Below are 25,789 nucleotides of genomic sequence, written 5' to 3'. Positions count from 1 at the left end.
TTCTTCCACCCTGTCAATTTAGTTTTTGAGTTCAGTTTTATTGATTGAACCCTTTGTTGACTAAGGCTTGTCCACTAATCAAGACTGAACCGACACTGTAGTCAAGCCAAAGAAAATACAGTTGTATGCAAACGTTTGGGAAGTAATTTACATATTTTTGATGTGATAAAAGTTATTGTAAATTAATGTGTAATAAAATACACAGTGGATACACAGCCACTGAGCCACTTCCTTAATTCTGTTGACTGAGATAGAAACTCCATCTGTAAGAGGAGCGGCTGCGTTTTCAGCAGTTCACACCAGCTGTATCCATCTAATCAGTCCTTTAACACTTGTGTGTGCTGAAGTCTCACTGCTCCTGCCTCAGAGGCAGAAAGTCAGCCTGGCCAGGGCTGCACTGAGGCCGTTAACCCTTTAATCCAATCAGAGCAGCTGTTCAGGTGGACGCCCTCGGCCCACAGAGCGGCTGATCCTCAGAGACACATCTGAGCTCTGCGTCCCAGAGCAGCTTACAGAGGCGAACAGCGAAAATGCTAAAAAAAAAATAAATACTTAAACATTTAACTTTTTAAGTCAGAAGAAATTTGATAAATTGTTTTTATCTTGATTCTGAAATTTTACTTTTAGAAGTTGTTGATAAAAACAAGCCCTGCTTCCCATTATTGTGTTCATCCATTTATAAACCACAGGCTGTAAATTATCACCATCTCCCAGTCCAGAGGTAGAATCACATTACAACAGTGACACTGTGAATAAAGCAGAATCAAGCAGAGTTAAATGATGTGTTGGCTGAAAGAAAATAGTTCCCCTGAGGCTGAGGGCAGGCTGCTCACCGTGTGTGTCCACATTAGTTTGACTGTGGTAGAAACGAGAGCCGATTAAAACCTCTGTACATTTGTTTATTTACAGCAATCAAATGCAAACGTTTCAAAGTTCAACTGAAACAAAGGCTGTCGACTCACAACTGATGTGAGTTCAACATTTTTCAAACAGCCCAGAACTGAGCGTCAACACCAGCTGAAGGAAAAAAAAAAAAAGAAATGTACAAATTCCCAGCAAAAATGAGAATAAAAAATAAACCACTGAAAAAATCTTGGTTCATTTAAATTAAAAATCTGCTTAAAAAAAATAAATATGGTCACGAGGGGAGCCCTGCAGCCAGGATGCTGCCCAGCAGAGTTCGATCCTTCAGAGCGTTTTCTACGTCTTTCTCCTCGATCTTCAGAAACACCTGCAGGACGAGACGGAAACAAATGTTTGGTTTCCAGGGAACAAACAGAGCAAAAAGATCCCTGCATGACCGAGTTTCTTCTTCCCTCGCAGCGGACTCAGGGGTCGTGTGGAGACAGAACTGTACCTTGGTGAGTCGAGCCTCTTTGGCTTTCTTCAGAGCGAAGATCCCCCGGCTCTCCAGCAGACTGCAGAGCGACAGACACTCGCCCTGACCGACTCCGGACACCTGCCTCTGAGCACACAGACGACTGTAAACCTCGTGCAGCTGAAACAACAGAAAACAACCCGTTAGACCTGATGTCCTTAAAAACAAGTAAATTCATCATTTTCTGGTCGTGCTTCAGCGCCACCTGCAGCTCACAGCGAGTTTCACAGTAAAATTAAGTTTCGTTATTTATGTTTCTAAGAACTCATTGATAAACACAAGTCTTTGGCTAACATTAGCTTTACTGCTAACTCTTACTGTAATAGTAACTTTCTTTCAGTTTCCTGTTTTATAATTAAGACTTCATTCATCAAGTGTTTTTTTTGTGGTTAGTAACAGATTTAATTTCACTTTGCACTAACGTGACTGAATCAAACCCATTTAAAAGGCCCAAGTCTCATTTATAATTTTTATCCAATCAGCTGTAACCTTGGATCCACTTCCTGCTGCTGTGTGAATATCACCAGCTCTGGGTCTCACCTTCCCGAGGCCGATCTCTTTGCTCTTTCCGTTGCGAATGAGCAGGAGGAGGCAGCAGACGAGCAGCTTCTGCTGCAGGGGGAAACTCTCTCCCTCCGAGCCGCCGCTCTGAGCCGCCATCCGGTCGCCGTACACCTCCGACAGCACCCGCGCAACCTGAGGGAGGCTGACCCGAGACGCTGGACCAACCCGAGGACAGCGAGCGTTTTGGTTAGTGTTCACGTGTGCCCAAAATCAGCCAATCAGCTGGTTTAGACCATTTTCCATCAGCCGACTGCATTTTTAGGCAGGTTATAATTTCTAACATCAGTAGGATGATCAGTGATGCAGCTCTGATTAATTTACATTTACTAATTTGGCTTTGATGCAAAGGTCAGTAATTAATCCATCCAGAGAGGAATTTTGAAATCAACATCGCAGCTTTTCTCACCTTTAGTTTCAGGTTTGGAATCGGCTGCTTTCTTTCTCTCATCAGACTCCACAATCTCCACAGCTCTCCTGGGAAATCAACAACACAAACTCAATCTCATGATCTGATGCAGTTTAACAGCAGGAAAAACGTTTCATTTTAATGTTTCTGATCTGTCGGTAAGATCTGTATCACAAAATATTGTGAGTAAATTAAAAGTCATTAAGATTCTGCAGACAAATCATGTAATGGAATAAACAGATGTATTAATGTCACAAGAAGCTAAACTGACAGATTCCTCTGAATTTAGTGTCAATCTACACAACATATACCACTGAGGCGTCTCAGGTCGGAGCTGATTCTCCAGTTTAACCAGCAGAGAACACGGAGGTCGGTTTGTCAGATATTTACCTGCAGATGTCCAGAGCTTTCCTGGCGTCTCCCGACACCGCCGACACTTTTCTGGCACAGAACTGAACCGCTGAGGCGTCAAGGATCCCGTCAGCCGACGCCTAGAGGAGGAAAACGAATTGTCACCATCACACACGCATTGATTCGCCGTGTTTATCCTCCTCTGCTGATTATCTGACATGACCTGTGGCTCTGCGTGCGTTTACCTGTGCGAGTCTGTCCTGTACGATGGCGGTGAGCTCCTGTCGGCTGTAGGGAGGGAAGTGTAACAGCAGGGGGCGACAGTGAGGCCGAGCCTGCAGCCGGGGCAGGATCCGGTCCGTCAGGTCCAGAGCATTGGCAATACCTGCAAAAATACCACGAGGCGATGAGAACACATGACTGAGTGAGTGTGTGTGTGTGTGTGACTGAGTGAGTGTGTGAGTGTATGTGCTGTGGACTAACTTCAGTCTGTCAACATCTTTTACTTCTGTGTGCTTCTTGATCCAAATACTGAAGGTCATGTGCCAAAATATAAAGTTTATGAACCTATATTATTGATATTAAATGAAAGTTCAGTTGGGACGACTAAAAAACGATGTCTCACTCTGTTGGATTTGTCAGAACTAAGTAAACACTCAGAACAGCGACGTGTAGCGAGCACACAAGCCGAGCTTAATTTAGACCTGATGTCCAGTTACTGACTGGAGTAACATCAGTTAGTGACAGCTGTTTTAACCACGGAGGCGACGCTTTGCTAAAGATTATTAGTATCAGAGCTCAAAGAAGCTGTAAAACAATATATTGATAGGAGCGGCACATCAGACGCCTGCTGTCATCGTCCATCGCAGGTATTTAACTGTAGTCATCAACTCATTTAATACCTAATAATTACATTGTCAAGTCAATGTAAACACTAAAAACTAACTTTATGTTTTCATTTGCACGAAACAGAGGAACAAAACGTCCAACACCGCCTCTTTCTGTTTTACAGCTGTCAGCAGAGACAACATCTGGGGGGCAGAGCTCTTACCGATGAGGCAGAGGCGAGACTTGGGCAGGTACGGCCATTCAAAGATGGTGTAGAGGACGTCCTGAGCTTTACTGTCCAGCTGGTCCATCTCATCCAGAACAAGAAGCCTGAGGAGAAAACAAAGATGGAGTCAGAGTCTCATCTGGCATCTGTTACTCTGAATCAGTGATGAAGTCAAACTCTTCATTGGACAAAATGTTTTTAACCCCATAAAGACAGAAACTGTTGAAGTATTATAATCATAATTACATGTAATAATTCATCTGGTCGGCTAATCACTTTATTACAGGCCTGATGAACTAATCTATCAAAACTTAAATCACTTAAAGAAAAACAAACTCATTCAGGTAAAACTATCTTCACAGAGAATCTAAACATGTATTTAAAAAGAAAAGAGTGGTGAACTAAAGACCAGTTCAAGGTTCAACACTCTCAGTCATTATAAACAGCCTGCATCACTGTTCAGACCCCTGTCTGTTGGATTTACTCACACAGCGGGCCCTGGGGCCGTCAGGAGCCTCTGCAGGCCGTTCTGTCCGCCTGACGCTCTCAGCTTGTCGGCCAGCAGCGGGAAGATGGCGTGGGAGCTCCTCAGACTCATGCAGTTCACCACCAGCGTCTGCACCGACGACAGCTCGGCCTGACGACACAACACAACAGACGGTGGAGTCAGAACTGTCCCAACAACATGTTCAAAATACAAGATACTCAATGTAAACAATTATCAGCTGTTTAAGTCTGCGTCACGTGACTATTCAGTATCATCTTGACCTCGACTGCCATGATTGTGACCACTGCTCATGTTTCTGCAGTGACTTTAGGTTTCCAGTAGGTGGCAGTAAAGCTCCACTGTCTCACTACCTTCATCTCCTGCAGGACACAGTTGAGACAGGCCGTCTTGCCGGTGCCCGGGGCTCCGGAGATGTAGAGGCTGCCGGGGACTTGCTGCAGCACCTTGTCCTCCAGGAACGACCGGATGGACGCCCGCTCCGTCTCCCTGGACAGGAGGCGCTCTGGGACGGCGGTGTGGAGCGCCTGCTTCACGCCCTGAAACCTCGACTCTAGAGGAGAAACAGCGAGGTTAGTGTTGTCACTGACAGAAAAACTAAACCCACGTCTTCAACAGAGAGATTCATTTATGACAGAGACTTTCCACAGACTCACTTTCAGCAAACAGTCGAACCACCGGCGGCTTCTTCTCAGAGTTTTGACGAGCAGGACTTCCAGCGGGTGTTTCCTGTCGTCTCGGGGACAAGGCGACAGTGGGAGACAGCGGCTGTCGTGGTGAGGATGGGACAAGCTGGCGGCGAGCCAAGACCGGCGAGTTCTCGTCAAAGCCCAGTTTTCGGGGCGAGGCCAGAGTCGGCTTGCTCTGCTTCGGTGGCGACCCCAGCAGGGTGGCGCCGAGGTTACAGCCATTGTCGTCACCTTCAGAGACAAAATACAGAATTATTTTTCAACCTGCAGGTAAAGATGAAGTGAGGGGACTGATCTGTGACATCAGGCAGCTGAACATTTCTTAACCCTTTCAGACACTGAGGCGTCTCGTCTCAAGGAGCCTGGAAAACAGATGGAAACTTCTGTGGCTCTGAAGGAGTTTTATCAACCCCGCTCAACCCCGTCTCTGGGGTCATTTCAGTTCAGACCTGAAGATGTTTCTTTAATACCAGTTTAAAAGCCACGTTCAAAGAAACACTGTTACAACCAGCTTGTTCCTGAATGTAAACATGTAAGATGAGAGTTACAAAGTCTGTTTAAAGTAACTTTTTCTGATCCTTTTTTCCTTCGTTTGTCCAGATTATTTTGTATTTTTCTTCCATTTCATCCCTTTTTGTTTGTTTGCTTCCTTCTCCTCCTCATGGCTTTAAAATCAGGAGCTGCTGCTCCTTTAAATGGTGAAAGTTACACATGAGAAATGCATTTTTAAAAAACCCATGTCGTTTCTCAAAAAAAATCTCTGCAAAAATAAAACGGTCTGGTGGCTGATTCAGACAGACGAGCTGGGACGTGTTCACATTTAACTGAAGGTAAAAAGAAAAAAGCTCCTTCATAAATCTATTTAGATTCAGCTTTAAACACATTTGAGTAAAATAATAAACAAGTTAGTTACAACTAAATAAAACTCAAAATGAGATTTAAAGAACAGATTTGCCATTGTGAATATTTGCTGAATTCTCTGTCACTAAAAAGAAAGATGTGATTTGATTAAAGTCGAGTCTAACAAACTTTAATAATTTACTGTTCCTGTGATTTTATGTTGTTGTTGCTGTTGTGTTTTCTGATACTGTAGTTTCTACGCATGTGTAATGTACCTTTTAACTCTGGTTTTTAAAGACGTTGTACCTGTTTTAATGAAGATGACTTATCAAACAACACCTCCTACAGTTGAACCCCGTGAAGTTCATTAAGTGACTGATGAGGAAAATCCTGGAAATCATCCTGAAACACTTGAGTTTATTCACCGACTTGATGCTCATGTGGTTCACTTGTCGGGTCTGGAGCTTCTTACCTGTGCGTTTTCGGGGGCTGAGGGGAAGCCGAGGTTGGAGACGGGGAGAGGAGGGTGGTGGACGTCTGGGTGAGAGCGGTCCAATCCTGACCAGGGTCGGGGCGAGGTGCTGGCCTTCAGGCTTGGCCGGTGAAGGCACTGGAGACTTCTGAGGCTGGGGCGTCTTGGAGCGGGAGGACACTCTGCAGGATTTGCGTCGGGGGAACTGCAGCGTGGGCTGAGCCCGGCCCTGAGAGCGCGTGCTGGGCATTTTGTGATGGACCTGAAACATGAAGCAAAGACAATCCATTATGTGATCCAAAAAGTGACTCAACACTTGAGGAGAAGGTACCTGGGATTTTCGTTATGCCTTATTTTGTGGTTTATAATTAAACGTTTGTTCTGTTTTGTTCCTGCATGTTCCTGTGAGTAAAATAAAAAAGTACACTAGTGGTGCAGTTGCAGGTTTTTATTAAAATAGTAAAAGTACAAAGTATATTTGTTCCTCTGGAGGTTGGAGCCCACGTCTGGTTTGTCTTACGAAGGATTACAATAAAATTACAGCTGAGTGAAAGTAATAATAAGTTTATGTTGAAGCCTCAACACTGTAAACATAACGTGTTTAAGTGTTAAAGGACACAAACACTTGTCTAACAGACGCATTCACATCAAACAACCAGCTCAGGAAACAATAGTGTGCTTGATTAATGGCGCCAAGACGACAGCGGCTCCACACACTGCACTGAAAACACCCACACTCAACATCAACTCGACTGTGGTTTAACCCGAAACATATCAGGTTAACATCAGAGTAACTCTGACGGAAAACATGTGTTGATTTATAACGTAAAAACGACGCTAATCGAGGTATTTTAGACGATAAACTAGCAAACCTACTCCGAGCGGCCGAGCTCCTTCCGGCCATCGATTAACAGACGTTTTCAGCTCTTATCATCTAAATCGACATGTTGCTGATGAACTTACCTGTGTTTTAAGTCGAAGAAAATCTTCTGAGCTCAGTCTGGAGAGTTAACTCGTCTCTCGGAGCCCTCTCCACCTCGCTATCCCTCCGTCTTCTTCCGCAGACTGAACCCAAACTTGCGCCAAATCGCAGCTTCCTCCTCCCCGTAGATCAGCTGGTTCCCGCCGCTGCGCTCTGATTGGTCAACACGGCAGCGACTTCAACGCTCATTGGCTTAGCTTAGGCGGATCTTACGTCATGTGTTGCCAAACTCAGCCCCCAGCCAGTGGCGGGAGTTTCAATAGAAAGCTGTTTTGGCGGAATGTAATTTTCCCGGGAACTAGATTAATAAGGTGCATTTATCAGAACAGGTACTTTTACTCTGTAGTTCTACTAAACCACATGTCAGCGGGAAATATTTTACTTTCTACTTCACTACATTTATTCAAAATATTTAATTACTGAATATTTTTCAGGTTACACAGAAAACAAAAAAAATAAAATACAATAATAAAAATTATTATAAATTAAAGCACCCAACAGTTAAAATTGGCTCCAACTACAACACTGAAGGACAGCTTACATATTATTTTTCAGTATTTTATTTAAGTAAACAATATGAATCCATCTTCCAACACTGGCATCAGTAAATAAATATAGATTATAAAGTTCCCAACAGTGACGATGACGGCTCCAACTTGATCCCACTTCAGACCAGACTGTTTTCTGGTCTGAAAACAGCTCCTATAAGAGGATTCATGGAAAAATGATTAGACCACCCTTGTTTTCTTCAATTTCTTGTTCATTTTAATGCCTGGTACAGCTAAAGGTTCATTTGTTTGGACAAATATAATGATAACAACAAAATTAGCTCATAAGAGTCTAATTTAAGAGCTGATATCTAGCCATTTCCCATGTTTTCTTGATAATAACCAAAATCACTTAAGTTCTAGCATCAATAGCTATGGCATTGTACTGCCATAAAAAAAAACATAAAAACAGTGCTTTTAGGCTTTCTGTTTTCTTTTCTGCCTCTTTTAGTCACATGATACACACAGGAGTTAGTACTTGATTGCATAACCATTGTTTCTGATGACTGCAGCCATGCGTCTTGCCCTGTGCCACCCATACTGAAACAACCCCAGATCATCACTGATCCACCCCCATGTTTTCCTGTAGGGGCAAGACAGCCTGGTTTGTAGGCTTCTCCAGGCTTCCTTCTAACCAGTGAGTTGGCTGGAGTGGGCATCAATTCAAAATTGGATTCATCACTGAAGAGAAGCCCAGTCATCAACGGTCCAATCCTTGTGATCCCTAGCAAAGAGTAACCGGGCCTTCCGCTGCCTTTCGTTGATGTAGGGCTTCTTCCGTGCCCTGTGTGACTTCAGACCAGCTTCAAGAAGTCGGTTTCGAACTGTCCTTGCCAAACAAGTCACATGTCTGGACAGTGCCCACTCATTTTTAAGGTCCCTGGAGGTCTGACGACGATTCCTGACACAGGAACGGATGAGTGCACGGTGATCTCGTGGGGTAGAAAGACGTTTCCTGCCTCGACCAGCTAGCAATTTGCTAGTACCATGTTCGGCTTGTTTTTTCTTGGTGTAATGAACGGCTGTCTTGGAGATCTTCAGTTTTTTGGCTACCTGTCTCTCACTCATGCCAATTTCCAGCAGTGCCAAGATGGCTGCCTTTGTGGCTTCACATAATTCTTTTGTTTTAGGCATTATGTGAGAGCCGACAACTTCTGAGTTGTGCCACAGCTTGAATGTAAGCAGGAAACCACTCCAGGCCTTTGCATGTGCAATGCTGCTGATGACATGAAATGGCCTCTTATATACCCTGGGAATACAATTCACCTAAAGCATTTCAAATAGGACATAAAGTATTTTGTAATTAGCTGCATTTTAGTCGTGTTCATTGTATTCTTCAGGTAATATACCTTTAGTGATACCAGGCATTAAAATAAACAAGAAATTGAAGAAAACAAGGGTGGTTTAATCATTTTTTCCATGACTGTATGTGTCAGCTGCTGGTCACTTGACAACCCACAGGAAGTGAACCATAAAGGTGCAAAACCCATTTAACTTGTAAAAATTGATCCACAAATGCATAAATATCACAAAACATGTAGTTTTGTGGTGAAACCATTTACATCTGAAAGACTTTTATCATTTTCAGGTTAAAATACGTGTTTACAGAGTTAAGTTATGGGCATTTGCAAATTGCTCTGTATTCTGTGGATATTATTTTACACACAAATCAACAAAATGCATGTGGTATTGGTAAAAGTAATGATAAAAATTTATATATTAGAGTCCTGCTCAGTGATTAGCAACATTGCCTGCAACGTCCAGGAGTGGGTCAGTGATGGATTTGAGGTGGGACAGGACAAGGCGCTCAAATGATTTCATGACCACAGAGGTCAGGGCAACGGGTCTGTAGTCATTTAGACCTGTGGGCCTTGGTTTTTTGGGGACAGGGATGATGGTGGAGGATTTGAAGCAGGCTGGCACGTGGCAGGTCTCCAGTGAGGTGTTGAAGATGTCTGTGAACACTGGAGACAGCTGATCAGCACAGTGCTTCAGGGATGATGGAGAGACAGAGTCAGGACCGGCTGCTTTGCGGGGGTTCTGCTTCTTAAAAAGCCTGTTGACATCTCTCTCCAGGATAGAGAGAGACGTTCCTTTGGTAGGGGAGGAGGAGGGTTAGTGGTTAGTTGGTCAGTCTATGGGAACAGTCGAGTGGACGCCCTCTGATGATGTTTCTGCTGCTTGGATGATGAACTTCTTCACTGCCATCTCTGGTCTATACTTCCCCCTCTGGTTTTTGCTTCCTCCATCCTCCCAGCCTCACCACACACTTCCCTGTGGGAAAGAAAAGCAGTTTGTGACACTTGTTAAAGGAAGTTTCCGTTAATTACAGTGAATCTAAGGGTCGGGGGCCCTCCAAAGGGAAGAAAAGGATCAAAGTTCTGATACACAAATCTATTTTCAGTTGTCAGGCTTTTCTCCAATCTTTAGTTTTTATGGTGAAATATTGAAAATATTGGATAATTTTACATCTTTGAGCCTGGAAACGTCTCTTTGACACATGACAAGGAGACTGCTTCTGTCTACGAGACCACAGGTCAAAAAGGTTGGAAACCACTTCATTTATTAACAGTGCTTTGTATTTTATAAGGTCAACACTGGAGCAAATGTACTGATAATAAAATGTTACAGAGCAGAAGTTTGTAACTTACTGATCGTTCTACGTTTCACCAGGACTCCAATAATGAGAGCAGCAAGAACAACAACACCAACAATGGCACCAACAATCACCTTCTCAGCATCTGAAGGAAAATCAGAAAGAGTTGAGTTGAGACGAAGAACAAAGTCATCCAGCAGTTATTCATTCTGCTGATTCATCGATAGTTTACTGCTCATGATTTAAAGACAGAAACAGCTGATCTGACTCCTACAGTCAGATCAGCTTCTACTCAAAGTCAATGAATCAAAGACACAACAGGTTTCTAGAGAAGAAGTCAAAGACATTTACCAGTGGTTGGTGGCTTGATGGTGGTCAGGAGATAATTTGTTGTTGTCCTGAGATGTTGATCTTTTTTTACTGTTTCAAATGAGACACAAACTGTTTAAGCATATTTTCAAATGATGTGTCTGATTTAAACTTCTTCACTGTCTGAGATTTTTATTATGTAAATTTTGAATGGAAAAGAATCCTAACATGTCCTGTACAGTAATAAATCCATCATTCTTACCAACTGTGAGGACGATGGTGTAACCAGCTTTCAGGTCTGGGACAAAACATCTGTACAGTCCACTGTCATTCAGCTGGACTGAGGAGATCTGCAGTGTAATGATTCCAGGTCTTCATGGGTGAGAGTTGTCCTGTCTCTGTATTGATCCGCCTGTGGATCACTGTGGTCCTTTCCATGTCGATATGAGTGGACTACCTTGTGGAGCTCAGCTCTCATAACATCCAGGGTATAATCCACCAGGTTGGCAGGAGGATCCAGACGACACTGAAGAGCAACATCATCACCTTCTTCTCTCTGGATTGAAGTCGGGCAGATGAGACGAGACTTTTCTGGAGAAACAAACACATTTACACATTTACACAGTTTAATCACCAACAACCATTTCAAACGTTTAAACACATCAAACACTCAGAGCTGAAGTTTCTGGGCCCAACAAATCATAACGTCAAGCTTGTTGCAGAGCTGCAGCTCTCCACATGGAGGCTGCCGTGTCTCCAGAGTTATGGAGCAGCTTTGGTCTGAGAGGTGCCTCAGTTCTGTTGTCACATGTAGCTCAGTCAATGTGCAGGGGTGGACACTCGTGCACTGTACCTCGCTTTCTGTTTTATCAGAATAAAAGATAATCCCGTTATAATCACGTTTTCTCTCTTCCCCAACTTTTCTCTCTCACCGTACCTACCTAACTTAAAGAAAATCATCTTTCAGTCCGGAATTATATTATAAATATTTGTAGTTAATAATGAATCAATGGCATACTAGGGGGTGGAATTGCTCTCTATTAAAGCTTCATGAATGATTTGGCTGCTACATATTGACTTAAACAGTAGATGTCATGTAAAAATCTCACTGTGTCACAGTTTCATTTAGACATCACTTATGACAACACTCTGAACTAAGGCCAGAAGCTAAATAATTAACTAACAGAGTTAAATTCTCATTGATAAAACCTCAACTATATCGAACATCACAAGTTTTGATGAAGTGTATTTTATTTTCTGTAAAAAATCTAACTTCACAAGTTTCAGAAATTTCAGTCCTCGGAGTCAGAGCAACTTCATCCTGAGCCCAGTGGGCGTGTCCCCGCGGCAGAGGAGGGGCATGTCACCCGGAAGTGCGAATGAACCACATAGAGACCGCTTACGCAATGAAATATCTGGTTTCTGATTGGTCCAAAACCACACAGAGACCGCCCACACACAGTCAGCCTAAGATTTGATTAAACCAATCCGCGCACCCCGCTGTGAAATGGGCGTATGTAGTGTATCTATACCGCGGGAATGTCAATACCCGGGTATTGACATCCAATACCTGGGTATTGACAAACGTTATCCTTCTGCACCACGTGTCGGCGAGTAGAGACCGGAACTACATCTGTTCAGGAGCTGAGTCTGTGTCTCAGCCCGACACCAACATGATGGAGAGAAGCTTAAAGGGATTTTAGGTGAAACCATGAATTAAAAGTTCAAAGTGAAATAACACTCGAGTTTCCCGCCTATCGCTGCTGTTAGCGTTCAACTCTAACAGCAGCGATAGAGTCTTCAGAAAGGTTCAAAGTTTAAACCGTGTAACCATCGGAATAATAAGAATATAATATAATAATAATAATAATTAATGTAGACGAAGCAGCCTCCAAAAGTGCAGTTAATGTGAGCAGAAGTTAAGAAGTGAACTTACCCAGGACAAGTGGTAAAGCAGTGAACAGTGAAGTGAACAGCATCACGGCCATGATTAAAGAAATCCAGTGAGAGGAGACCACGCAGTTCACAGGATCAGCTGGACTGACAGGAAACCGTGCGGTTCCGAGCCCCGCCCCCGGAGAGAGGGGGGGGGGGAGAGGGGGAGAGAGAGAGAGAGAGAGAGAGAGAGACAGTCAGAGAGAGAGAGAGAGAGAGAGAGAGACAGTCAGAGAGAGAGAGAGAGAGAGAGAGAGAGAGAGGGGGAGAGAGACAGTCAGAGAGAGAGAGGGGGAGAGAGAGAGAGAGAGAGAGAGAGAGAGAGAGAGAGAGAGAGACAGTCAGAGAGAGAGAGAGAGAGAGGGAGAGAGAGAGAGAGAGGGGGAGAGAGACAGTCAGAGAGAGAGAGGGGGAGAGAGAGAGACAGTCAGAGAGAGAGAGAGAGAGGGGGGGAGAGAGAGGGGGAGAGAGAGAGAGACAGTCAGAGAGAGAGAGACAGTCGGAGAGAGAGAGAGTCAGAGAGAGAGAGACAGTCAGAGAGAGAGAGAGAGAGAGAGAGACAGTCAGAGAGAGAGAGGGGGGGGGAGAGAGAGAGAGAGAGAGGGGGAGAGAGACAGTCAGAGAGAGAGAGAGAGAGAGGGGGAGAGAGAGAGACAGTCAGAGAGAGAGAGAGAGAGGGGGGGAGAGAGAGGGGGAGAGAGAGAGAGACAGTCAGAGAGAGAGAGGGGGGGGAGAGAGGGGGAGAGAGACAGTCAGAGAGAGAGAGAGAGAGAGGGGGAGAGAGAGAGACAGTCAGAGAGAGAGAGAGAGAGAGGGGGAGAGAGAGGGGGAGAGAGAGAGAGACAGTCAGAGAGAGAGGGGGGGGGAGAGAGGGGGGGGGAGAGAGGGGGAGAGAGACAGTCAGAGAGAGAGAGAGAGAGAGGGGGAGAGAGAGAGACAGTCAGAGAGAGAGAGAGAGAGAGGGGGCGGGAGAGAGAGAGGGAGAGGGAGAGAGAATCAGAGAGAGAGAGAGAGAGACAGTCAGAGAGAGAGAGAGGGGGAGAGAGAGAGAGGGGGAGAGAGGGGGGGAGAGAGAGACAGTCAGAGAGAGAGACAGTCAGAGAGAGAGAGAGAGAGGGGGGGGGAGAGAGAGAGAGAGAGGGGGGAGAGAGAGAGACAGTCAGAGAGAGAGAGAGACAGTCAGAGAGAGAGAGAGTCAGCGAGAGAGAGACAGTCAGAGAGAGAGAGAGTCAGCGAGAGAGAGACAATCAGAGAGAGAGAGAGACAGTCAGAGAGAGAGAGAGAGACAGTCAGAGAGAGAGAGAGAGAGACAATCAGAGAGAGAGAGAGACAGTCAGAGAGAGAGAGAGAGAGACAGTCAGAGAGAGAGAGAGAGAGAGACAGAGAGAGAGACAGTCAGAGAGAGAGAGACAGTCGGAGAGAGAGAGAGTCAGAGAGAGAGAGAGTCAGCGAGAGAGAGACAGTCAGAGAGAGAGAGAGAGAGACAGTCAGAGAGAGAGAGAGAGAGAGACAGTCAGAGAGAGAGAGAGAGAGAGAGAGAGAGAGGATGACAAAAAGCCACGGGATGGACTGAACAGCACCTGTTTTTTTTTGTTTTACATTAACTAATTGTTGAAGTGTGAGTTCTGAGACAAAACCTTGTTGTCATGTGTCAATGTGAGGCGGTGATGTGACTGTGGAGCTTCTCAGTGAGTACACGGAGGCACAGAGACTTGAAACCCCTCAGAGATACACTATGTGATAATATACTGACTCTGGATGACATCACCTCGGCCTCCAGAGCTACAGTCAGAAACCTTGGTGTCATTGTTGACCAGGACTTGTCCTTTACTTCACATATAAAGCAAGTCTCTAGGACAGCCTTCTTCCACCTGCGCAATATTGCTAAAATCAGACCCATTCTGTGTCTAAAGGATGCTGAAAAACTAGTTCATGCATTTGTTACCTCAAGACTGGACTACTGTAACTCTTTATTGTCAGGATGTCCCAAACATGCAGTAAAAAGCCTCCAATTGCTCCAAAATGCTGCAGCACGAGTACTCACAGGAACGAGGAAACGAGATCACATCTCTCCTGTGTTGCTTCTCTGCATTGGCTCCCTGTAAAATCCAGGATAGAATTTAAAATCCTCCTCCTCACCTACAAAGCCATTAATGGTCAGGCACCATCGTACCTTAAAGAGCTTATAGTTCCCTATTTTCCCAATAGGACACTTCGCTCTCTAAATGCAGGTCAACTTGTGGTTCCCAGAGTTTGTAAGAGTAGAATGGGGGGCAGAGCCTTCAGCTATCAGGCTCCTCTCCTGTGGAACCAGCTCCCAGTGTGGGTTCGGGAGGCAGACCCCCTCTCTACCTTTAAGATCAGGCTTAAAACTGTCTTGTTTAGTAAAGCTTATAGTTAGGGCTGGCTCGGGTATGTCCTGACCCATCCCTTAGCTATGCTGCTATAGAGCTAGACTGCTGGGGGATTCCCATGATGCACTGGGCTCTCTGTCCTCATTCTGCAGGTCTCTCTGCCTCGGGAGCAGCAGGATCCAGATCCACCACTACTCATCTTTACTATTAACCACTGTTATCTGTCATTATTATTGATAACACCATTAAGGACACAGCTGTTCCTGGTCTCTCTCTCTCTCTTCTCTCCTCTCTCCTCCCCCGCCCCCTCTTTTTTCTCCTCCTAAACCCAACCGGTCGAGGCAGACCCCCCCACCCTGAGCCCAGTTCTGTTGGAGGTTTCTTCCTGTTAAAGGGAGTTTTTCCTCTTTCGGAGCGCACCGCCCTCTGATACACTGTCGAGGTTGTCCTTCTCCGCACTACAACACGTCACACAGACATTACAGCCACTTAAACCGTTTCTGCTTAAAGTACCTGTTTATAAATGTAGTACGGTGGCCCTGAGAGCTCAATATTCTACAACTTAAGAAAACACATGCAGATAATAATGGTAATAATAGTTGTAAAAATGTTTTATTCATGTAACTGTTCAAGCCCGTGGTTTATTTATATAGATCAGATGACAAATAATGACAGTATAAACTATTAAATAAAAAAAGAGATAAAATAGATTTTAAAAAGCAAAAAGATGTTAAATTATCTAACATTTTACAACATATCCAAACCAAAAATCACTTCAATTAAACCACTGTGGAGGAAACTAACAGGAAATAGGAGCCTCCAATCAGACACATATGTTTAATAAGAGCTCAAAAACCAAAACAGAGCGACACTCTTTCCTCTGGCAAGTCCTCATTTTTGGCAAGAACTAAACATTGACATGTTTTAGATTTAGTTTAAATTTGCAAAAACTATTTACTGATTCAGAAAACCCACAAGATGCTGTGAGTTTTTGTTTGGAGACAGAAAATCTGACTGACAGAAAACCGTCTGCATGATTAGATACAGTCATTGTACAAAAACAGCAACACTGAAATTAGTGAAAGTAAGAAAATATTTTAATAATAGTAATTATTTCATTACAGTTTAAAGAGGAGCTTCATACAGCTTATATATTAAAATACATTAAAGTCGAAGAATACAGGGAGATTGGAAAACTTTAAGTAAAATCAAACACTTACACTTCATGTGAATGATAATGGAAAAAGTGAGGTCAAAGGTCATAATGTTAAAAAACAGGTCTGCACCTGTGCTGTTAGTTGATCTTAACTCAGTTATGATAACTGTAGAGGGGATCTAGTGTGTGAGATGCGTAAAGCTGTAACTGTTTTCTTTCCTCAGGAGGGGGTTTGCTCATCTGGTGAAACCGCTGTGGTTTTCACCTCTCAGGTAACGAATGGTTGTGTTCTCACTCCAGCAGCAGGTCCCACAGTTTCACCTCTGCTACACCTCTGAGGTGATGCTTAACCTGCTGTTTTCTGCAGGGTTCTCCAGGTTCTCATCCTCTCCTTCTGCCTCGATGTTTCTCTCCTCCATTTCACCTCCGTTTGCTGCCTTCTCTGGGTGTCGCTCCCTTCAGCCTCTCCACACCTCCCTGAGAAAGAAAAGCAGTTACAGATGATTGATGGAGAGTAAAAAAGAAGAAACAAAGTTCTGATACACATGTCTGTTTTCACTTTGACGTTTCTCTCATCTTTGATTTTATTATTGTGAATTATTGAATAATTTTTTTTATCTCTGAGCCTCTGAAAGTTATTTAAAGGAAACTCTAAGAAGTTTAGAGGTGAAACGTCTCTTTGACACATGACCAGGAGACACAATAACAGACTGCTTCTGTCCACTTAATTAACCACTTCATTTATTAACAGTGCTTTGTACTTTAAGTACAATTGTAATGTGTAAATTAACTAGTAGCTACAGTGCATCTGTCATTAAAAGCAGAGGAGTAAAAAGTACCTGCAGCTGTATAAGGTATAAAACTGGAATATTTCACTACATTTACCTGCTAATTGGACATAAGTTCAACTCTGGAGCAAATGTACTGATAATAAAATGTTACAGAGCAGAAGTTTGTAACTTACTGATCGTTCCAGTGTACACCAGGACTCCAATAATGAGAGCAGCAAGAACAACACCACCAACAACACCACCAACAATGGCACCAACATTCACCTTCTCATCAACTGTAGGAAAATCAGAAAGAGTTGAGTTGAGACGAAGAACAAAGTCATCCAGCAGTTATTCATTCTGCTGATTCATCGATAGTTTACTGCTCATGATTTAAAGACAGAAACAGCTGATCTGACTCCTACAGTCAGATCAGCTTCTACTCAAAGTCAATGAATCAAAGACACAACAGGTTTCTAGAGAAGAAGTCAAAGACATTTACCAGTGGTTGGTGGCTTGATGGTGTTCAGGGGATCATCTATCATCCTCTCGTTGGGTTGATCTTCTTTTTCTGTTTCAAATGAGACACAAACTGTTTAAGCACATTTTCAAACGACTTGTGTTTGATTTAAACTTCTTCACTGTCTGAGATTTTTATTTTGAATTTTGAATGGAAAAGAATCCTAACATGTCCTGTACAGTAATAAATCCATCATTCTTACCAACTGTGAGGTTAGTGGTGCAGCCAACTTTCAGGTCTGGGACAAACCCTGTGTACAGTCCACTGTCATTCAGCTGGACTGAGGAGATCTGCAGTGTAATGTTTCCTCTGATCAGGTCTTCATGGTTGAGAGTTGTCCTGCCTCCGTATTGATCCATCTGTGGACCACAGTGGTCCTTTCCATGTCGATAGAAGCAGACTTCCTTGTCGAGGTCAGCTCTCGTAACATCCAGTGTACTATTCCCCAGGTTGGCAGGAGGATCCAGACGAAACTGAAGAGTAACATTATGACTTTCTTCTCTCTGGATTGAAGTCGGGCAGATGAGACGATACTTTCCTGGAGAAACAAACACAACATTTACACAGTTTAATCTCCAACAACCATTTCAAACGTTTAAACACATCAAACACTCAGAGCTGAAGTTTCTGGGTCCAACAAATCATAACGTGCTGCTTCTCCGCAGGAGGATGGTCCTCGTTTGCTGGAAAGCAAAGATCATCTCATCAAGACAACGTGGTTGCACATCTGCAGCTCTCCACATGAACGGATGTCACATATCGTCCAGCATATTGCACAGGACTGTGAATAAACGCATCGACTGGGCAGGTTGGTCCAAAACTTGCCACAGAGACCGTGTAACCGTTTGGGTTAAAGCAGTTTGGAGAAGAAGAGATGAAGGCAAACACACACGTTCACACGAACTCTGGGACTTCCACAATACTCGTTTATCACCTTCTACACTTCAACCTGACCACGCCCGGTTGAACGGCTCCATCTCATCGTACATGAACAAAACAGAGGCCACACATTCCCTGAACGTTACTCTTGGGTTGAGGAGCGAAAAGAAAAGGAGGTCGTTAGCAGACATCCATTTGCAGCCAGGGCTGATGACGTCACCTCTCCAGGTAACGCAGCACGCTTTTAATGCACATTTCGCAGTTTCGACTCATAGAACCGCCCACACACAGTCAGCCTAGGTTTTGGATTGGTCCAAAACTTGTTTGAGTGACGTGCGTTTATCTACCCGGTATTTATCCACCCCGGTATTTATCTACCCCGGTATTTATCTACCCGGGTATTTATCCACCCCGGTATTTATCCACCCCGGTATTTATCTACCCCGGTATTTCTCTACCCCAGCATTTCTCTACCCCGGTATCCGGTAACACTTGAAGACCAGTAGAGACTGGAGCAGATTCAGGGACCGGAGGAAGAGGGGCCGCAGAAAACTACATTTGTTCAGGAGCTGAGTTTGTGTCTCAGCCCGACACCAACATGATGGAGAGAAGCTTAAAGGGATTTTAGGTGAAACCATGAATTAAAAGTTCAAAGTGAAATAACACTTATTGCTGGTGCTGCTGTTGTTATTGTGACCAAGGGTCCTGTACTTATGATCATTTATAACATAAAAACATACGGAGGCTCCGTTATGAGGAGAACACACTTCACCTTTACTTTTTCAGAGGAGTTTTAAACTCAACTGGACTTGGTTATTTGTCTAAGAAGACGTTTCACCTTTCATCTAAGAGGCTTCATCAGTTCCTTCTCGCGCCTGACATGAAGTGGAGATGTGGAGTCACATGCCACTTGTGAACAGTTGTTTTTCTTAGAGGTTAAATTGTTGAATCTCCTGGGAAGGGATGAAAGGGCAGCATTGTAAATTGGAGATAGGTGGTGTCTGAGGCCTCCTCCCCTGTTGAGGGATGGTTTCTCTACTTTCACATAGATGGCTTCTTTCACTCCTCTTTCGAACCACCTGTCCTCTCTGTCCAGGATGTGAACCTTGCTGTCCTCAAAGGAGTGGGCTTTCTCCTTAAGATGTAAGTGGACAGCAGAGTCCAAGCCTGAGGACTTAGCTCTCCTGTGTTGGGCCATGCGTTTATGCAGTGGTTGTTTCGTTTCTCCAATGTAGAGGTCTTTGCACTCCTCACTGCATTGGACTGCATACACCAGGTTGTTTTTTCAGGTGGTCCGAGTGGCATGTGACTCCAACGACTGTGGTTATAACACAATAGGGCTCTAACAAAGTTGAAACCAACTCTCCACCAAGACAGTCACTCTAACGTTGGCACATGGAGCACAGAGGGAACCAGTGACATCATCAGCCTTGCGAAAGCCCCTCCCACAGGTTAAAAATACCTGAGTCTCCACACCAGGTAGTTGGACCAGTCTCAGCCTGGTCAGGTGCGGGAAGGAACTGATGAAGCCTCTTGGATGAGAGGTGAAACGTCTTCCTAGACAAATAACCAAGTCCAGTTGCTTTCGATTTAAAACTCCTTTGAGATACTATGACCTGGACAAATGAGAATATTCACAGGCTTACCCCACCTTTACTTTTAATACCTCTCTCTCTACACCTTCAAAATAAAAGCCCTATACATATGCCATATTTTACAGAAATAAAACAAACCAGGGCATCCTTTCAACATGAACTTAATAAAGTAGGTTACACTATTAGTATTTAACTGTCTGGGAGGATAAACACGTCAAATACGACAGTTCAAAGTCTTCAGAAAGGTTCAAAGTTTAAACCGTGTAACCATCGGAATAATAAGAATATAATATAATAATAATAATAATTAAACCGTGTAACCATCATAATAATAAGAATATAATATAATAATAATAATAATTAATGTAGACGAAGCAGCCTCCAAAAGTGCAGTTAATGTGAGTAGAAGTTAAGAAGTGAACTTACCCAGGACAAGTGGTAAAGCAGTGAACAGTGAAGTGAACAGCATCACGGCCATGATTAAAGAAATCCAGTGAGAAGAGACCACGCAGTTCACAGGAGCAGCGGCAGAGCTGGACTGACAGGAAACCGGTGTCACCTCCGAGCCCCGCCCCTGGAGAAGCAAAAGTTCTGGTAAAGCAGGTTATTGTCCGTGTTTATTGGTATTTGTATAATGTAGTCTCACACAGACTGTAACAGTGGCTACAGCTGGTCCACTCACTCTGAGCTGCTGTGGAACAGAGGGAACACCTGACATCCCTGACTTAAAGAGTGAGAGTCACCAGGAACAGCAGAGAGGGAGAGAGAGAGAGAGAGAGAGAGAGAGAGAGAGAGGGAGAGAGAGAGGGAGAGAGAGAGAGAGAGAGAGAGAGAGAGAGAGAGAGGGAGAGAGAGAGACTTTTTTTTTTTTGACTTTTAGAAAACACTTTATTACTAACACATCATCAATTCCATCAAGAACCAGTCAGACATAAGAACTCTAATTAAGATAGCTGCTGAATGTGAGCTCTCCCCGACCAGAAACTCTGCACAGAGCTTGGTCACATCCCCACTGCTCCTTGAAGACGTCCATGTTCCCCGTGGCCTTGCGGAAGCAGAACTCCAGCCTCAGTCTGGCTTTAACGCTCTGCCTCCACAAGGCCACAACATCACACGTGGGTCCATCCTGCAGTTTGTCCCTGCGTGTCAGGTAGACCGCCAGTTTGGCTTCTCCTAATAAAAAATTTAAAAGTTGGCACTTTGCTTTTTTTTCTTTAGTGTATGTGACTCCACCAATAAAAACAGAGGCAGAGAACACAACATTAAAAAAGTTAAAAACCCCAGTTAAAACACTGAACAGCTCAGTGAGTCTCCTGCACTCAGTAAAAACATGAAAGATGGTTTCGGACAGACTGCAGAACGGACACTCATTCACAACACTACTGTTAAAAACAGATAAAAAAGTGTTAGTGGCAATAGCACCATGTAAAATCCTCCACTGAAGGTCTCCAGTCCGTTTCTTTAGTGGAGGCTTGTAGAGAGTCCTCCACTGTGGACTCTGTCCCCCCAGTCTGTCCGTCCACACGGTGGCTGCCCTATTGAACAGGCCCTTTGTGTTGGTTGCCTTCACAGTGTTCCTGTATATTGTCTGTTTGTCTGCACTGTGAAGGCTCAGTTTCTTCTGGTTGTAGATTTTTAAGAGAGGGCCACCGGGCTCCTCGGACCCAGGGCTCAGATGGAGATCAGGGAAGGCATCCGTGGGGTCGGGCTCAGCTCCTCCTCTGCTGTGGCGTAGGAGGAGGCTCCTCTCCTTCACTGAGAGCTTCTGTCTCCAGAGCTCCAGGCCTCTCCTCACCAGCCGGACAGAGTGCACCCCCAGCACAGAGCTCACAGCCTGGGCATCAGTGAGCGCCGGCCCCGCCGCATCCACCAGCTGTTTTAGGATGACGGTCTTAGTCCGGCACAGCGCCCCCATCAGCCCAGGCATGGTGTTGCTGCAGACATCTAGTCTGCCACCGCAGATCAGAGGTTCCTTCAACAACCAGTGCAGAGAGTCAGACCCTTTGAAGTTTTTCCAATTAAAAAGAGCACAGGATTTAAAAACACCCTGATAAAACGGAGGCAACCCACTTAACTTAAAACATTTAAAATCAGTTAGAAACAGAGCAGCATCCAGCCCCAGACTGTTCACACGCCTGAATATGCAGCTGGCCACATCCCTCCACACTAAGTCAGACGGCCCTGTCAGATACCTCTGAACAAACTGTATCCTAAAGGTGGCCGTTCTACTGGCCAGGTGGACCAGGCCCTGCCCCCCCTCCTCTCTGGATAAAAACAGAACTGACTGTGGCACCCAATGAAAACGGTCCCAGAAAAAATTAACCATTTTAGCCTGGATCTGGGCCAACAGACCTGACGGCGGATCCAGACAGGCCAGCCGGTGCCACAGCAGAGAAGCTACAAGATTGTTTAAAACCAGCACTCTTCCTCTGTAAGACATTTGAGGGTGAAGCCATCGCCATCTTGACAGCTTACCTTCTACTTTTTCAGCTATGCCGTCCCAATTTTTCTTCACCATTTTTTCATTTCCCACGTAGATACCGAGGTACTTAAGGCCATCTCTCTTCCAGGTCAGGCTTTGAGGGAGAACCGGGAGGCCCTCACGCCACTCACTGACAGCAAGGGCCTCACTCTTCCCCCAGTTCACCCTCGCAGCCGACACAACAGAGAACCTGTTAGTAATGTGGGCTACTGTGTCGACATCACACTGATCTTTTATAAAAACAATGACGTCATCTGCATAAGCAGATAAAACCACATTACTATTAAAACCAGGTAAAAACAGGCCTTGAACACTCGAGCGTATTTTGTTGAGGAGGGGTTCCAGGGAGAGCGCATAGAGCATCCCAGACAGAGCGCAGCCCTGCCGGACGCCTCTACGCGCTCTAAAAGGAGCACACAAGCTGCCGTTGATCTTAAGCACACTCTCAATGTCACTGTACAGCACCTGGATCTTAGCTATGAGACCAGCGCTGAAACCAAACCTCTCCATGGTCTTCCAGAGGAATTGGTGTTCAACGCGGTCAAAAGCCTTTTCTTGATCTAATGAGATCAGTCCAATATTTATCCCCAATGAACTGGAGACCTCCAAAACATCCCGAATAAGGTAGACATTGTCTACCATGGACCTGCTGGGTACACAGTACGTCTGGTCCCGATGGATGACCTCCTCCATGGCTCCTCTCAGTCGAATGGCCAAGGCCTTGGAGAGGATCTTATAGTCCGTACATAGGAGAGACACAGGGCGCCAGTTTTTTATGTCCTGCAGGTTGCCTTTTTTTGGCAGGAGGGTGATGACGGCCCTGCGGCAGGACAGAGGCAGTGACCCAGTGGCGAGGCTCTCGTTGAAAACTTCCAGGATGTCCTGTGACAGAATTTCCCAGAAGGTCTTATAAAACTCCACACTGAGTCCGTCGATGCCCGGGGCCTTCCGGCCCTGCATGGTCTGGAGGGCAGCGTGTAGCTCCTGTACCGTCAGGGGGCGCTCCAGCTGATCGTTGGTCCTTTTAGAGACCTGTGGCAGCTCAGCACAGAAGTCATTAAACAGTTCTTCGTTATCCTTGTAGTCACTTTCATATAATGAGGTGAAGAACTCCACGGCTCTCCCCCTGATCTGGCCTGGTTCAGACAGCTCTTGTCCTGTGTCTGACAGCAGAGAGTGGATCAGCTTCCTCTGGCCCTGCTTCTTCTCCAAGCCAAAGAAGAAGCCAGAAGGAGCATCCATCTCGGTGATGTCCTGGATTCGGGACCGGACCAGCGCACCCTGTACTTTAGTGTCCAGCAGGTCGGCTAAAGCCATCTTTTTGGTCTTGAGGATTTCAATACATCCTCGATTTCCCGTGGACTCATTCAGATGTTCCAGTTCCACAATCTCAGTCTCCAGATCTCTGATAGATCTGGTGATGTGACGAGTGACATTGAGTGTGTGCTGCTGACATAACATTTTTACCTGAGTCTTACCAAAGTCCCACCACTGCCTTAAGCAGGTAAACTCACCCTTCCTCTGTCTAAAACCAGTCCATAAATAACTAAGAGCTTCTCTAAAACTTTGGTCGACTGCTAAAACTGAATTAAAATGCCAGTAGGCACTTTTAGGTAAAATATTTCTAATAAAAACACGACATAAAACCAAAGCGTGATCTGTAAAACCCACTGGCAGAATCTTACATGTTTTAAAAACATTAAGATGGTGTTTAAAACAATAAAAACGGTCAAGACGCACTAAAGACATCCTGTCCTCTCTGACATGGGACCATGTGTACTGTCTGCAGCTTGTGTGCAACCTTCTCCATACGTCCACCAGGCCATGGGAGGAGACCAGCTGCCTCAGAGCCTGCTGAGAGGCCGGATGAGGCTCTGCATGGTGTCGATCTAAAATCTCATCTTCAGTACAGTTAAAGTCCCCACCTAAAAACACATAATCTGTTGAGCCACAATCTTTTAATTTGTCGTTAATATCTCTAAAAAAGAGCTTCCTCTCTGCACCGTTATTGGGAGCGTACACATTGATAAAAACAACAGTAAAATGATCAAACCCGGCTCTGACTAAGAGACACCTCCCCTGGATGACGTGCTCTACAGTCAGTGACGTCGGAGTAAAACCTTTGGAGAACAGGATGCCCACCCCTGCACTGAGTGCAGTGCTGTGGCTAAAAACCACCTCCCCTTCCCATTCTCTACGCCAGTCGCCTTCATTAGCACCGTCACTGTGAGTCTCTTGTAAAAAAACAACATCCATCTTTTTGAGTCTCACTGCTTCAAACACGACAGCTCTTTTCTTAACCTCTCTGGCCCCATTGATGTTCAAACTCCCCACTTGAAAGGTGTCCATAAAAGGTGAGAGATTTAAAACAGTACAAAAAACAGTCAATAAGTTAAATAAAATATAAAGCAGTGTCTTCATCATTAACAGATTTCTCTTTTTGACTTTAAGAATCAGTTTCTTCAGTCTGAACACTTCTTGATCAGTGAAGTCTGATTGAGCTTTATTCCTGACGTGACGTCTGGCTGAGGTGTAGAACATCTGTTTATCAGGAAAATAATGTTCCAGATTCACACCTTTCATGTTCTTGGTCTCCTGGAGGAACGTTTTCAGCACTTTGGCTGAATAAGCCTTTTCTTCCTGACTGGCTGGTTTCTGAGTGTGATACAGATCACTGTCATCAGAGACACAGCCTTCACTGTCACTGCTGTCTAACTGCTCCACTGTCCTACCTGTCTGTCTGCCTGTCTGTCTACCTGTCTGTCTGCCTGTCTGTCTACCTGTCTGTCTACCTGTCTGTCTGCCTGTCTGTCTACCTGTCTGCCTGTCTGTCTGTCTGCCTGTCTGTCTGCCTGTCTGCCTGTCTGTCTGTCTGCCTGTCTGTCTGCCTGTCTGTCTACCTGTCTGTCTGCCTGTCTGTCTACCTGTCTGTCTACCTGTCTGTCTGCCTGTCTGTCTACCTGTCTGCCTGTCTGTCTGCTGCTCTTCGCCCTGACATCTACATTTCTATCTCTGCTGCGGCGTTTTAGTGGGACTGACGTGCACGCAGCCTCTTCTTCTATCATCTCCACAGCTTCACCTGTCTGCTCACCATCTGCTTCACCTCTGTTCTCCTCTTCATCCTCCTTCTCACCCACCTCACCTTCCTGAACTTCAGTTTCCCCAGTTAAGTTACCTGTCTCACCTCCCTGTTGTCCACTCTCTCCACTGTCTCACCTCCCTGCTCTTGGAGCCTGCAGCGCCGTCTACCTCCCTGCTCTGCTCAGACCCGCTCGGACCCTCGGTACCGGCACCGGGCCGGTACCGAGGGTCCGGGCCTCACGGCGCGGGGTCCCGCAGCGGCGGAGCGCTGCTCCCCGGGGCCCGGCGGAGCCTTTACGACGTGTCCTTCTTCTCCACAACCA

At 45.1% G+C, this 25,789-nt stretch overlaps 2 protein-coding genes and 3 long non-coding RNA genes across 5 annotated transcripts in view; all 5 read right to left on the bottom strand.

The window, feature by feature from the left end:
• Positions 1-878: 878 nt before the first annotated feature.
• Positions 879-7,379, bottom strand: cdc6 (cell division cycle 6 homolog (S. cerevisiae)). The gene is made up of 12 exons (XM_071504853.1): positions 7,223-7,379; positions 6,260-6,521; positions 4,915-5,178; positions 4,612-4,811; positions 4,242-4,390; positions 3,751-3,857; positions 2,945-3,084; positions 2,739-2,839; positions 2,349-2,416; positions 1,919-2,097; positions 1,358-1,498; positions 879-1,231 (listed from the first exon to the last, which is right to left on the bottom strand). The coding sequence occupies exons 2-12, from the start codon at positions 6,507-6,509 to the stop codon at positions 1,139-1,141; spliced, it is 1,692 nt and encodes a 563-aa protein (XP_071360954.1). The 5' UTR covers positions 6,510-6,521; positions 7,223-7,379; the 3' UTR covers positions 879-1,138.
• Positions 7,380-7,785: 406 nt separating this feature from the next.
• On the bottom strand, positions 7,786-10,545 carry LOC139636222 (uncharacterized). The gene is made up of 2 exons (XR_011694363.1): positions 10,441-10,545; positions 7,786-10,063 (listed from the first exon to the last, which is right to left on the bottom strand). It is a non-coding gene; the product is annotated as an uncharacterized lncRNA (long non-coding RNA).
• Positions 10,546-10,736: 191 nt separating this feature from the next.
• LOC139636220 (uncharacterized) lies at positions 10,737-12,760 on the bottom strand. The gene is made up of 3 exons (XR_011694361.1): positions 12,631-12,760; positions 10,957-11,285; positions 10,737-10,805 (listed from the first exon to the last, which is right to left on the bottom strand). It is a non-coding gene; the product is annotated as an uncharacterized lncRNA (long non-coding RNA).
• Positions 12,761-17,382: 4,622 nt separating this feature from the next.
• LOC139636213 (butyrophilin-like protein 2) overlaps positions 17,383-25,789 on the bottom strand; it is a 45,073-nt gene continuing 36,666 nt past the window's right edge. The window contains exons 5-6 of the mRNA XM_071504055.1: positions 17,632-17,967; positions 17,383-17,480 (exon numbers count right to left, since the gene is read on the bottom strand). Coding sequence (XP_071360156.1) covers positions 17,398-17,480; positions 17,632-17,967 — 419 coding nt within the window. The 3' untranslated portion in view covers positions 17,383-17,397. The remainder of the gene's footprint in view (positions 17,481-17,631; positions 17,968-25,789) is intronic.
• On the bottom strand, positions 19,147-20,457 carry LOC139636221 (uncharacterized). Its single transcript, XR_011694362.1, has 3 exons — positions 20,330-20,457; positions 19,785-19,924; positions 19,147-19,554 (listed from the first exon to the last, which is right to left on the bottom strand). It is a non-coding gene; the product is annotated as an uncharacterized lncRNA (long non-coding RNA).

The sequence above is a fragment of the Trachinotus anak genome, unplaced genomic scaffold, assembly GCF_046630095.1.
Source record: "Trachinotus anak isolate AG129_WGS33_773 ecotype Australia unplaced genomic scaffold, CSIRO_AGI_Tana_v1 ptg000019l, whole genome shotgun sequence".
NCBI classification, from domain to species: Eukaryota; Metazoa; Chordata; class Actinopteri; order Carangiformes; family Carangidae; genus Trachinotus; species Trachinotus anak.
Note: the sequence above shows the minus strand (reverse complement) of the source record. Positions and strands in the feature narration are given on the sequence as shown.